The sequence below is a fragment of the Cuculus canorus genome, chromosome Z, assembly GCF_017976375.1.
Source record: "Cuculus canorus isolate bCucCan1 chromosome Z, bCucCan1.pri, whole genome shotgun sequence".
NCBI classification, from domain to species: Eukaryota; Metazoa; Chordata; class Aves; order Cuculiformes; family Cuculidae; genus Cuculus; species Cuculus canorus.
This window is the reverse complement of record NC_071441.1, coordinates 58772189-58787063: the sequence shown is the minus strand read 5'-3', so window position 1 is coordinate 58787063 and position 14875 is coordinate 58772189. Positions and strand designations below refer to the sequence as shown.

At 38.8% G+C, this 14875-nt stretch overlaps 1 protein-coding gene across 1 annotated transcript in view; it reads left to right on the top strand.

The window, feature by feature from the left end:
• ADGRV1 (adhesion G protein-coupled receptor V1) overlaps nt 1–14875 on the top strand; it is a 277900-nt gene that overhangs the window by 230097 nt on the left and 32928 nt on the right. Inside the window, exon 86 of the mRNA XM_054054954.1 lies at nt 5207–5328. Within this exon, the coding sequence (XP_053910929.1) occupies nt 5207–5328 (122 nt within the window). The remainder of the gene's footprint in view (nt 1–5206; nt 5329–14875) is intronic.

Here is a 14875-nt window from a genome sequence, read left to right as displayed (position 1 = left end):
CTGGCCTTGAATACCTCCAGAATTGGGGCATCTACATCTTCTCCAGGCAACCCGTGCCAGTGCCTCACCACCCACGCAGAAAAATATTTCTTCTGACTATCTAATCTAAATTTCTACTCTTTTATCTTAAAACTATTGCCCCTCATCCTATTCCTGCACTCCCTGATAATGAGTTCGTCCCCAAATTTGCTATAGCCCCTTTCAGTACTAGGAGAGTTCTCCCTTGAGCCTTCAGGCTAAACAAGCCAAACTCCCTCAGCCTGTCAAGTATGTCGCTAAGCACCACATCTATAAATCTTTTAAATCCCTGCAGGAATGGTGGTTCTGCCACTTCCATGGGTAGCGTGTTCCAGTGCTTGGAAATCCTTTCAGTGAAGAAATATTTCCTAATATCCAATCTACACCTCCCTTGGTGCAACTTGAGGCCATTTCCTCTTCCCCTGTCACTTGTTACTTGGAAAAAGAGAGAGCTCCTTGTTTGTAAACGGTGGAATCACATACAGCCAGCTTTTCTGACCCTTGCTAGAAGCAAGGCCAAATTAACTTTTTTGCATACCCAGCACAGCTTTGTTAAGGTTTCCATTGAGGTAATTACATTTTCCCGTCATTTCAATACTTTTCCTGATTCATGAATTTTGTAATCTAATCCAAACCTCTCTTGAAAATATTGCAGCCTATCTCTCAAATTCTCACCAACATCACTTTTATGTAAATCACTGGACAAAATCTGTGTTTACTCTAAGGATTTCCCTATTGTAGTACAGTGACAGTTTTACCACCCATAAAAACTGTTTACAATGTACCACAGCTCTCAGGAGAGTAAGTGTTGCAGAAAAATGAATTTTATAGATAAGTTAATGCAGAAAAAAATATTTTAGCAGCAATGTGGAAGAAGTGAGAAACAATGGGCACATTTAGTTGTTTGGTAAATTGAATAGTTGTAATTTCACCTCCTCAAACACCAAGTTGGACTATTGTAAGTTTTCAAACTCTAAAAAACTGCATAAGCTGCTTTTATACATATTGAGTTGTCAGCTCTGCCAGTGTTTCTTAAGCTTCTAGTCAGGGAAAAGAGGAGATATTTCAGGGAGAGGCATGAACAGTCAGGATGGTGATATATGCATACATACATATATATATTTAAGGAGTGGGTGGACTGATTGCTGCTTAAATAAAATCTTTTATCAATCCCAGTGCTAAAAAAAGGTGTGGTAATGGTGTAAAAAAAAAAAATGTGGATCAGCATGGTTTGCATATTGTAATACCCAAAAGAGCTGCTTGACAATGTCTCAGTTGCACCACACTGATCCTGAGTTGACTGCTCCACAGCAGTTTTTAATCTACTAAGGTTTACTTGAGTAATCTAAAGGCAACTGCTTGCTCTTGGATTTAAAGTCAAATTCATGTCAGTGAAGGTTCATCAGCTCAGAAATACCACTTGAGTTAGTTTGGGAGGGGATTGTTAGTTTTCTTTCTAGGTGAAGGACATCACAGTTAGACTGCCTCTTTTGGTTCATTTCAAGCCTATTTATTGTCATCCTTTATGACAGGTTGTTCTCACAAACTTAAAAGACTTTATCACTGGTTTCCTGGTGCATTTATTCTAGTAATTGATCTTTTATTTGATTAAATACTACAAAATGTCTGATCAAAATGGGTGAAGAGAATTCAAAAAGCTGAAACTGAATGCTGCCAAAGATTCAGCTCTGTATTAACCTTTTACAACACTGACAGTGAAGCAATTGTTGCTGGCAAAGATAAAAGCAGAAGTAAATGTACAAACATTCCACATCTGGCAAAAGCAGGTATCTTCAGGCAATCTTTATCGTCATAATGCATACATAAATTGATATGTTTCTACTGAGTAGCATTCGTTACACAAACTTTATCAGAATTGTTCAATGTTCACTCCATAGACACTTGTTAGCTTTGTGAGCTTGATTCTGGTTTTACCCATGGTAATTCTGTCCTGGTGAGATGGCACTGAATTTATCAAATTTTGCTCTCTCAAATACTTGAAGATAATAAAGTCAGATTGTTGGCTTTATATACACAGCTATTTCAATGATCTATCGTTTCAACAATCTAGAGGTGCTAGATTATGATTAATATCATGGTATTTTTCCTTAGCTGATGTTTAAGCCCTAAAAGCAGGAATCGGGGTGTCAATTTTTCACATATTGCAGTTTGTCCTTCCACAATTTGCTTCCTTCTGTCTCCTTCCCCCTACCTGAGTTGAACAACATTGCAAAGAAATACAAAAGCCAGATAATTCCCTGCTTTGCTCACTGTGTTCTGTGTACAGCATTTAGAATTGTATGCATTAGTGAACGTTAGTTGCCAGTCCATTATATCAGTGGAATTTCATAAGCAGCTAAAGTTTATGGCATGATTTTGAGATATAAACAAAAAGATGATATCTCTACATTAATATCTAAAATAAATTAATGAGTTGCTTTATAGGTAATTACTGAATTTACCTTTAGAATTACATTACAAAAAGCCTCCGCCTCAAACGTTATTTATGCTTTCTTATTTTTTATTTCATTGATTTTTGTTATTATTACAAATTTGTGAGTATATAGAGGTGTTCAAGGCCAGGTTCGATGGGGTCTTGAGCACCATGATCCAGTGGAAGGTGTCCCTTTCCATGGCAGGGGTGTTGGAAGTGGACGGGCTTTGAGGTCCCCTTTAACTCAAACTATTCCATTATTATATGATTCTATGATAACCTCAAAAACTAAGGCATTGCTAGTTCTTAGCTGTTTTTATTGTGACCATTATTAAGTACACACCTAATAAGTATTTGGGCTCATTAGTGCATGCAATTTAGGATAAAAAGAAATACTTAATGCTGTACTTCTTACTCTACTACATGGTACTTTAAAGAGCTTTGCAGTTTTAATTATTGTAAAAGCATTATGATGTTGGCCATGTTTCTTAGTATCTGTTACAGAAAAGTTTGCTTCAATATCTGTCAAGGCCACAAGGAATTTTTCCATTTTGCCCAGGGGCTTTGAAATGGGTGATTTAGTGCAAGGGATGCTAGTGCCTGTGGAGTGAGAAATACTTTGCATTTCCACTCAATTAAGTCTGACAAAATTGAGTTCCTCCCAGACAAATAACAGAGGTCCATAGCCTTAATCTTCTTCCCTTGATGCTGCCCTGAAAAACACACATGTATTATTGATGTTACATTATGATTCAGGGATCCCTGGCAAGTCTCAGACCTTTAGAAAATTTTGGTGACTCAGGCGCTTAATGGACATCAGTTGTCATTTAAGACAACCAAAATTATCCAGTCTGGCCTCCAGCTTTCTCTTCATGAGAAATGGGTCTTCCACAGGCCCTGTGTTGTATGTGCTGATCTCGTATGGATCATTTAGATTTCCTGTGATATGAAATATGTGAATCTAATACCATTCTCAGGCTTCAGTACCCACGAATGATGTCTCCTCGTGTCCTGCTAAAGGTTCCTGTCTGCCCAAGGCTCACAGCACTGCATCCTCCGAATCCACTGAGCACAATCTAGGAATCCTGCCTGCACAGAAACAGCATTTTACAAATGACAAAACTGAGGAGGAGTTAGACCACGTCCTCAGATATAAGAGGCAGAATGGGAGTACCGTAATGATGTTAAGACACGAGATTTCAAACACCTTTGCTTGTAGAATCTGATTTTCTTAATGCTGTGATGGTCTTTATTATTTCTCAGTAAAAACAAGTAAGTTGTTTTTTCTTTTTTTCCTTGCAGAGAAATCTAGGCCTTGTCCACTGGTCCTAAGAACTAAGTTTATTTTAATACTTCAGTTTTATTGTCCTAGGTCACTACTACTCTATCATAGTGTTAATTTTCACATGTAACACATTATCTGATTATAATTTGCTAGGAAACACAGATCTTTATTAACTGTTATGTCACACTATGAAACAGAGGTTGCAGAACAGCCCAGGCTGAGGTTTTCACCCCAGATTTTACTGAGCAATGTTAGGCTTTATTAAGAAAAACTTTAGGAACATGGTACCTGCTGATATTCTGCTTTTCTTTAAGGCTTTCCCTTGTTTATAAATATATACACATGCATTTCTGCTGAAGTAATAGTTTTAGCTCTGAAGCAAATACTGGTTGTCTTGCTCAAAGGTAGTCTTGACTGTTGCCTGCATTCAGAAAGCACTTATTATTTGTATAGTATTAAACAAAATGCCTGAGGTGCTCCCATGGTGGTGTTTCTAACATGATGCCTCTCCAAAGCATGTCCCTGTTCTTTGCTGACGCTGCATGACTAAGGAGGAGAGGGGCAATGCCTGGCCAAGCACCTCTGCCCCTGAAGTGCACAGACGTGGGCAAACATGGACTTTGATGTCTACTGAGAATACAGTCAACATGGGGAGCCAGCATGGTGGACCTGGCTGTTGGCAACAGGAGTGAGTGGGGGTGAAAGCCAACTTCTGCTTTCCTTTTTGCAAACTGTGTCCACACGGACATCTTCCTGCCAGCGTTCCTTAAATATTTTATGCTGCAAATACAGTAGGGAATATAAAATACAGCTGTATGTATGTGTGCTTAAGGATGGATTCTGCACATAGTTTTGAAGGTGAATGAAGTTCACTGGTGCAAAGTCTGTCTTTGGAGGAGTCCTTGACTGAGTTGAGATTGTCACTTAAAGTTTTGCAGGGGCAGGTGCCTTCTGATGTTCAGCTTGTGGTAAAGCTAACAAGAAATCAGAGAATAAGCTATTATAGTTTCTATGTAATTCAATTAATTGTTTGAGCTGTAGCAGTTTTTGTATTTAAAATGTCTTTTTTCTTTTGCCTTTGAAAGTCTGTTTCCTCCCAATATTTCCAGAGATTGTCAAGAGCTCTCCTGTGTGTCCCCCAAGGTCAGCGTGTTTTCTGTCTCTGTGTGTGCTCTTCCCATCCGCAAAACACCCATGCCTGGCTTGCTGAGCTGGACTGTGGCCCTCCTGGCTCCTCCATCCCCCAGCCCTGCTGCTGGCCTTGCCCTTCTGCTGGTCTTCTGGTTCCAGGGAGGTCCCAAAAGCCCTGCGACCCTCACCAGTCTGGGGCAGAAAACGAGCTGCCCATCACTAGAGAACAAGCTCCAAGGTTGGCCAGAGATGGTGAAGCAGGATCCTGCGTCAGTAATGTTTTAAAACGTGATTTTCCCAGGACATGCAGGCTGATACACTATGTTTGTGGTTTTCAGAGATCCCCTTGGTCTTGTATCTCTTTGCCCTGATTTCTGTCACCTGGCTGTGGGGAGGACTGCACATGGCTTACCGGCACCTCTGGATGTTGGTCTTCTTCATCATCTTCAACAGCCTCCAGGTAAGAGTGGGTGCCTTTTACTTTGGTCCTTTGCAGAGCTGAGGGTCATCCCGCAACATGTTTGGCATTTCAACTTCATCAGCTGAACAACATCCAGAAACTCATTGTGACATGGCAGGACTGTTAATTCTGTGCTCTGATTATTTCTGAAATTAACATACAGACTGCATGCTAAAGGAAAGCATTGCATTGTTTAGAAACAATAGCAGTATAATTGCATAAATTTCATTTCATAGCTAATACATTGTGAAAGAAAATTGCTTGCTTCTACATGTAATGTGTTACTAACATAATCACAGCAGTAAAACTGAAATACCTGCAGTCTTTGCCAAAACACTGAGTATTTCAATTTTCTGTATCTGTTAACTCTAATTAAAAAAAGTTCATGAAGATATTATAATTATATAACTATAATATTGAATTCTTTTTCATTATTAGAGGTGAGCCTTGAGGATTAGCTTTTCTTGTGCAGCATACATATTGGTAAAGCTTGGTCTTTTTATTGAAAAAAAATCAAATATAGACTAGATGCTTATTATTAGTTATGAAAAATGCAAATAGCCTTTTGCAGAATTTGGCACATACAAGTGCTTCCACTGGACTCAGTGCTGCATTTCACTGGATTCAATGCTGTTCTTTACACTGTGGAATTGTGTACAGAATAGATGATAGTATAACATCAATGGGAAAATGCCTCTGATGCCTGAAAACAGTGACATGATGAGGAATTTCAATATATATATATATCTGAATCTATGGATATTCTGTGTGCAAGTTGCTCTGCCATTTTTATAACAGAAATAGCTACGTCACCGTATGTGATTTACCGATATTAAAACTCTTTATACCTTATCAAGTGAAAATTAATTAAAAACTTATATTTTCACAGACCAGATGTATTTTAGATTTGAATTAAAAATTTGGGAGTTTTTTTAAGCAGCAGTCTAAACGTTTTCAAAATATATGTCTCAGAAATAAATATTTTTTTAATTAAGAAAAAAATACCTTATTAGCTTAGCATTTAATGATTCAGTATATATCAAATAGCTTTTCTATATATATTGGCATATATTGGCTCAAATTAGTGATGATGTTTCTTTCTGTGAAGTTACATGAGTAGATTTGCTCTTAGTGAATGCCCTTAAGCAAATAAAATTGCTTTTTGGGAGGCAGCTGAGATTTTTTTTTACCATCAGACTGCCACAACTCTGCAGGACTGGCAGTCGTACCAAAGCAAATTCACTCCCTTTCCTCTCCCTCTGCAAAATCTCAGAGTATGGGCGAGCCCCATGGGAGTTTTAGTGCCAGGACTGTAACTACTGCAGTTTTGTTGTGAAACTTTGTACATTGATAGAAAGCATAAAAGTGCAGTGACGTGTGTGTATGTACATGTAGATCTATGTAAATATTTGTATATATCCTTCCTTGCTGTATCTGTATAAAGAATTATTACTACGATTTGATCTGGGTTTGTGTTACATAGATCTATCCAGGATACAGGTTTTTGAAAAAGGTAATTTATTGTAACTGAGCTTTTATCTCAGAGGTAAAACAGTGTCAGAACGTTGTAATATGCATGGTTATTTGCTTTAAAATGAGATTACTTTCTTGCCAGTGCATATTTAGAGTAGAGGGATATGAGTACTTCATGAAAATTATCATTCTTGGCAAAAGAAATTACCCTTCTGTATAACTGCCAGAAGATACCTTGCATTAGTCTGCTTTTTATAACTTGAAGTTTCATTTTATTCGAGTAAAGTTCAAAGCCATAGAATTATTGCTATTTTAATTAATGTTGCCAGTTTCAAGGTGCCAATTCATGCAATAGGATCAAGAAGTAAAACAGGATGTTGAAAGCCAGTCCTGTTAAATATGAGACTCATAAGGTTTGTGAGGTATTTATTGTAGTAGTAGTCCAGTCTGATAGCAGCTAACAGGGAAAGCACAGATATAAAAGCTTGCCTAGAACTATGTTGAAGTCATGACTGCTATTAGAGATGTGCCACTGAAAAACTCCAAAGTTAGGGCTTTGCTTAGATCCAGCTAAAGGTGAGATGATAGCAGATTCTCTAGCTATATAAAGTTTTTCAGTAGGTTAAATTTAACACTCTTTGTGTAATTTTGTTTCTATTCATGTGCTTTGAAATCTTTGAATTTAGGAAGCACTTTATTTTCATTTACTGGCTATGCTTTACTTGTTGACTGGTCTCTTATCAGCATTGCTTGTTCACACAAAAGGTATATACCAATAAGATTTGCCTGGGTAGTACACAACCCTTGTGTGCTTCTGCTGGAATATTTTTATGGGTATTATAATGTCAGAAATACTTCTAACATAATTCGATGCAACTGAAATAATACGCCTTTCTGTATATATTGTTTTGGGGGTCAAGGACTGTACATAAATAACTTTCACTTTCAAGAGTTATATGTCGGCTGTATCCTGCAGCAGCATGGAGTCATGAACATAGATCAAAATGCCTCCATCAGCAGGCTTGTTTCTGATCTTTCGGAGTCATGACCCCAGTTGCATCTGCACTGTCAATTAAACAGCTGGGAAATATATATTCAGAAACTTTATTTGAACTCCTTTAGAGGACCTACGAAATGAAAAAATAGGAAACCAAATACCATAAGCTTCACCCTTCACTGTCTGGGTTGCCTTATGGTGTTATCACTGCTGTGCAGCCGCATGCATGGAGCACAGACTTAGTTTCAAACTTGTGGCAATGTCAAACTGCCCTCACTGCCGTTCTGCTCAGAATTCTTCCCTTAACTTTCTACCAACATAGAGTCATGGAATCATAGAATCGTAGAATCGTAGAGTAGTTTATGTTGGAAGGGACATTAAAGCCCATCCAGTTCCAACCCCCCTGCCATGAGCAGGGACACCTCCAACTGGATCAGGGCTCAAAGCCCCGTCCAACCTGGCCTTGAACACCTTCAGGGATAGGGCAGCCACAGCTTCCCTGGGCAACCTGGGCCAGGGCCTCACCACCCTCATGGTGAAGAAATTTCTCCTAATGTCAAATCTAAATCTTTCCCCTTCAAATTTAAAGACATTCCCCTTTGTCCTATCACTCCATGTCATTGTAAAATGTCCCTCACCAGCTTTCTTCAGGTACTGGAAGCTGCTCTAAGATATCCCCACTTCCTTCTTTTCTCCAGGCTGAAAAACCCCAGCTCTCTCAGCCTGGCCTCATAGCAGAGGTGCTCCTGCCCATGATCAATTGCTTCACAGGTGGATATTGTCTCTTTTGTATTGGGGTATATTAATTTGGCTTCTTGTCCTAATGACAGATCATAGTATCTGGGGATAGCTATAGGTGTCAGCTGGCCTGCATGAAATACTGCAGCATCTCCATAACAGGAAAATTTCTATTAAAATTATATCTGTACTGATCTTCCACCTCAAGAAGAGAAATCTCTGGGGTTTGCTATTCCTAGCCCTAAAAAACCTGTAAAATGTCAAATATGAAATAAGCATCCCTTTAATGAAAGGAAATGCAATAATTTCAAATGTATATTCTCTATCTGGTCAATATTTTAATTAAAACTTGCAGGTCTGTAGCTCCAACTCAAACAGTATTAAATAAGACCTTTCCTTCTAACTTTGAAGAGCTCAAGAACTTCACACTTAATATTTTAAAAACATTTCTTAACTGGAAATTTTCAGACATAAAATGTAAAAGGACTGCGTCCACTATCTTTCATTACTTGAAATTGCTTTTTAAATTATAAAGTTACCATATATTTAAAAGGAAAAGATATCTTACTAGGGTTGGGTACCTTGAGAACAGTGAAAAAAATGGAGTAGCTCTTTCACAGTGCTACAGTTTTTGTATTTGCTTTCTTGTTTTAATAGTTGGTTGTCTTCAGTGTTTTGTAAATCTCTACAATAAAACAAGTTTAAAAAACATTTCCTGCAACACCCCCACATTTTAAATAACTGCCGCGCATATATTGTTCTCCTGTTTTAAAGCTGACACTTACCTAACCAGAAAAGAGGAAAACTGATGTGTGATTCAGGTCACTGGACATGCAGCATGCAATGAGAAACAGGGAACAGGAACAAGGTGAATAATATGTAAATTTCCTTAATCTGTGCTTCTTATCAAAGAACCAGATACATTGAATTGTCTTAATTACAGAAAATGTCAGTATGCAGACTGTTTGTGCAGAAGACAATTACGTGTTACAGATAGTGGATATGGAATAAACAAAGGCTTTGCTATAAGCAGTTACAGCTTTATAAGCTTTATACAGCTTTTGCAGACCACACTCCACCTAACGAGATGCTGGTCAGGGGAGGAGCACACCATTCCTGCTGAGAGGTCGTTCAGGCCTCCAGTCTCTGCAGAGCCAGGTTCAACCACAGAAGGTACCGTTGTCTCCAGTGTCCTTCAAAACTTTAATCTCAGCCCGGCTGTTTGGGAATGGGAGAGTGAAATGGGATTCAACAGTGAATAACACATTTTCAAAATTATTCTAAGAGGAACTAAATGTCTTTCAGTGCAAGCTATTGGCATCTCATTCCCATGTGTTTTATCTCTATTAGTTCTTAGAATTCGTAATGGTTATTAAAACGAGACTGTTTCTCTGCAATAAGAGGCAGTTTTACCAAAAACTGGTGGGCATTTCTGCTGTACAACATGCGCTGTTTCAGCTGGAAAACAATTCAGCTTTCATTAAGAGCTTTTGCCTCAACAGGAAAGAGAACATGGAATAGTTTATAAGAAAGAGAGGCCTTCCCTGCTGTTTACGAGCTACAGGCCAGGTAACAAAACAGAATATAACCAATTAAAATGTGTTGGTTATCCAAATGGATTCAACCTAGGAGACTGGAAGAGCACTGCATGTTATCTAGTTTCGTTGTTTAGCCCTGTGACATTTCCTAGGAAATGCACTTGATAGAAGAATCATATACTAACTACAAATTGTTTCTGAACACTTCCTGCAGGAAATGGTTCCCATCAGAGATGAGTTTATAGTATGAGCTATTCTACTGCATGGAGAGGAAAGCATCCCTTTCCATGTAACTCCAGGAATAAACACGCAAAGTGCCATATGGGGGGACAATAGCTGATTTACAAAAGAAAAAGTAAATTTCGAGAACCTTGAAAGGAGAAGGATAAGCAGCTTGTTTGAGATATCTGATGTTTTGAGTTCCTCAATAGTGTGCTTCTGATTATTCTATCCAGGCAGCATCTGTGTTGCAGAAACATACTCCATGCTGTCATGTGAGGTGACATCTCGAATCCTGTTCTTGATTTTGGACTCCTCAGTATAAGAAAGACATTGAGGACCTGGAGCACATCCAGAGAAGGGGAACAGAGCTAGGGAAGGTCTGGAGCACAGGAGTTATGGGGAGCAGCTGAAGGACCTGGGGCTGTTTAGTCTGGAAAAGAGGAGGCTGAGGGGAGACCTCATTGCCCTCTGGAGCTCCTTGAAATGAGGTTATAGTGAGGTGAGTGTTGGTCTCATCTCCCAAGTGATAAGCCGTAGGACAAGATTAAACAGCCTCAAGTTGTACCAGTGGAGGTTTAGATTGGATATCAGGAAAAAATTCTTATGAAAAGGGCTGTCAAGGTCCAGCAGAGGCTGCCCAGGGCAGTGGTGGATTCTCCATCCCTGGAGGTGTTCAAAAAACTTGTAGACACTGCACTTTGGGACATGGTTTAACAGGCATGATACTGTTGGGCTGATGGCTAAACTTGGTAATCCTCAAGGTCTTTTCCAACCTCAGTGATTCTATGATTCTATGTGTCAGCTCTCCAACAATTCACTTACAAAACAGAAAGGAACATTTTTATCTTTTCTTTACATATTATTGCCTTTGTGGATTTATTCATAAGTCATTTCCTGGGGTCCAGAGTGAAAGAATAAGCTGCTGTCTTATGTGCCTCCCTCTGAAGGCTAGGATTTCACAAGCTGTTTTGCATTCGCTATTCTTGTCTAAATGATCGCCTGGTTTTCATGCAATTAGAGGGGTGTTTCTCGTTTGTATAGCTAAACGTCATCAGCCACATATTTACCATTCGATGGATTCAAAGTTCAGAGTGGTGGGTGGATCTCTGTTTATTGTTTGCAGAGGGGTTGGGATGAGGCTTCAGACCAATTCTGAGGCTCTTCTCTGCAGCTGACTTTCTCAGTGTAAGCTTGATTATCCTTTGCCTATATTTCCAGCAAGCTGCACTGCACACCCCACTTATGATTTAGGGTGCATCTGCACTGCAAACTACAAGGTATTGAATGCCTCTGAGCTACCCTTGTCCTGCTTTCCTACCTCAAGCCTTACCATACTGCAGCAATAAATTAACTTTTTTAATAAGTAATTTTGAATCAAAACCTTGCTCTTTTGAAATACTGAAACGTTATCCATCAACAGTATCAGTTTTAAATCAGGAGAAAACTAAATCCAAACTGGGAAATATCTTATTCTTAAGAAGAGTATTTGAAAAGATCTTGTGTGGTTGTATAAGCTGATGAAGATAAGGGCATAATGTCTTTGCCCGTTTTGTGTTTGAGCACACCAGGATGACTCACATTCGCACAATGGTCAACAGTGTTATGTGTAAAATACATTGTCCCACGAAACAGGACAAATCAGGCAGTAAGAGTTGATTGCTGTTTTCCCAAACTGGGCAAAGTTGTTGACTTGTCAAGTTGGATAATTTTTAAAAGACATAGAATCATAGAATAAAGCCCATCCAGTTCCAAGCCCCCTGCCGTGGGCAGGGACACCTCCCACTGGATCATGTTGCCCAAAGCACTGTCCAACCTGGCCTTGAACGCCTCCAGGGATGGGGCAGCCACAACTTCTCTGGGCAACCTGTGCCGGTGCCTCACCACCCTCACAGGAAAACAATTCTTCCTAAAATGTAATCTAGATCTACCCTCTTTCAGCTGAAAATCATGGTGGATTACAGTAAGAGAGAATTGAGCTGTTCAGGTACAAATGTCTGAGAAGCCCACAGTACCTGCCTTTAACCAGATATACAGACCTGGAGAAAATGTGTGAACAGGTGCATGCCCAAGCCTGACATTGGCTGCAGTAGACATGATTCACCAAACTTTAATTAAAATAGAAGAGGCAAACCAGAATGGTAGCTAGGGCTAGCTCAAGTAGCAAAGGAGGAAAACTATCAGGGAAAATTAATAGATATGGTAGAAGAAAAAATCCCAAAACATTATAATGGGGATTAATCTGTTTATGGAACAGCAGAAAACAAATGTAGTGAAAGAAATCAATATGCCACAGTTTTAGAAGAAAAAAATAGATAAAAAAATACAGCATATTGAGAAAGCTAGAATGGAATAAACAGCTTTCTAAGTGCATTATATTTGTGTAGTAAAGATAATAAACAAAAGTATATGGTTTATAAAGCTCATGCCAGCACCACTGGCAAGTGAAGGATATGTTTTTTCCTAGAACATACTATTAAACTGTGGGACGTAGTCAAGGGACACTAAGAAGGCCACCGCTATAAATAGGTCTACTTCCTGTTTCTTGTGGCATCTTCCTAAAGCATCTCCTCCCAATGAGTCAGAGACAGACTAGATGATCCCATACATTAGTTCTGATGACCTAAGCCACACAAAACCAAACAAAATGAAGTACTAGACAGACATGAGATATGAATAAATATAGTGGGCTGCAAAAGGCTGCCTAAAGATTTTGCAAAACATGATTCTACACTGCAAATAAGCACAATTAAATACTATGATGTCATAGTATTGCTGGGACAAGGTGAACTACAAGCAGGATATCAAAGAAAGCACAAAACCTCGTTCAAATAGATATAGTACAAGCAATACCAAACCCTCTTCCATCAGCTGAGTGCATAAACCAAACACAATTAAACACAGCACAAAGAATTCATACACTAACCCAGACACAAAATAAAATACACATTGTGTTTTCATATCTATGCAATAAAATAGATTCCTATGCTGTTTCTTGGGGCTAAGATTCTCTTCCAGACATACATACCCAGAGGAAAGAGACGACTATACTCAATACAATTCATTTGTTCCAACTTGGCGGTTGGAACCAGATGATCGTTAAGGTCCCTTCCAACCCAAACTATTCTATGATTCTATGATTCTATGGTTTAATATTAAAATCAACACCAAAGTAGTAGAAAAATAAGCCCCTCCTCAGCTTTCCTGTAGCCCCTTCAGGTACTGGGAGGCTGCTATAATATTTCCTTGGAGCCTTCTCTTCTCAACCCCAACTGTCTCAGCCTGTCCTCACTGCAGACGTGCTCCAGCTCTCAGATCACCTCCATGGCCTTCTCTGGACCTGTTCCAACAATTCCATCTCCTTCTTACATTGGGGATGCCAGAACTGGACACAGGACTCCAGGTGGGATGTCACGAGAGTGGAGTAGAGGAGCAGAATCCCCTCCCTTGATCTGCTGGCTACGCAAGAGATATGGAAAAAACTGATGTCAGAAGAGAGGAGCTTGTATCTAGAGCTGTATTTAAATAACGTACAATAAAACTGCAAAAAGTACAGAGTGAAAGAATGTACTGAAGTAGGCTTCGGCTTACTGGATTTACCAATCGTCAAGTAAAAACATTTAGAGACTATTTCAATCAGTTGCCCATTGACAACAGAAAATATAAATGCTATGTTTTTGGTTTTTTTTTTAAATAGGAAGATCACAACACCAGGCACTTGGCCCTGAGATCATGAATTCTTAGAAAAACATCAAATATCACAGAACTAATTATAAAATGCAAAGACCTAAAATCGTATATACAGGAAAGTTTAAGTAACATATTGGCCATCTTTAGGAATAACTTCAGAGCAAGGGATTCAGTTTCACACGTTTCAGCACTGCAGAATGGTCTCATCGCATAAATATCTTCATCACGATCTTATGAAGGCTGATCTCAACATTTCTGTGAAATAAATGCATGTAAAGTTTTAATAACCTCTAGGAAAAGAACCCTCCCCTTTTCCTCCACCCACACATTTCCTGCACAAGAACAAGCCTGATGTTTCACCAGTATAAAAAGGATGTTTTCTCCCTTTTTTTTCATAGTAATTACAGATGAGGCCTTGTTTGGGGGACTTGTAAAACTCATGTTAAAAAAGCCTAAGGTATATTATTTTTGTATACATCTTCATTGGTCTCCAAGCAACTACTGTGGAAAGGGTGAATGGCATTATTGCTTTTGTCTCTCAGTTTCATTATTACTCAGCACATTCATAATATGCAATTTCAGCAGAGACCATCATAAGCTAAAATTCCGTTCTGAAGTCATGCCAACATAAAAAGTATTCAGTAAGGATTGAATTAATTAACTGTTTTCTGAAGTAAATATGCAAGTCCCTCTTTGTATTTTATTTTATCCTTGACCTATACTATATTTTAAGTAGGTATCACCTTTGGAAATTGTTTAGATTTTTGAAATGTCATCCAGGTGATGAGTGTCAAAGGAATATGAGCTAAAAGATCACCACCCAGCCTTAATTTTTAGGATGACTTGTTGAGCTGGTAAGATAAGTATACTGGAAGGCATATGAAAAATGTGT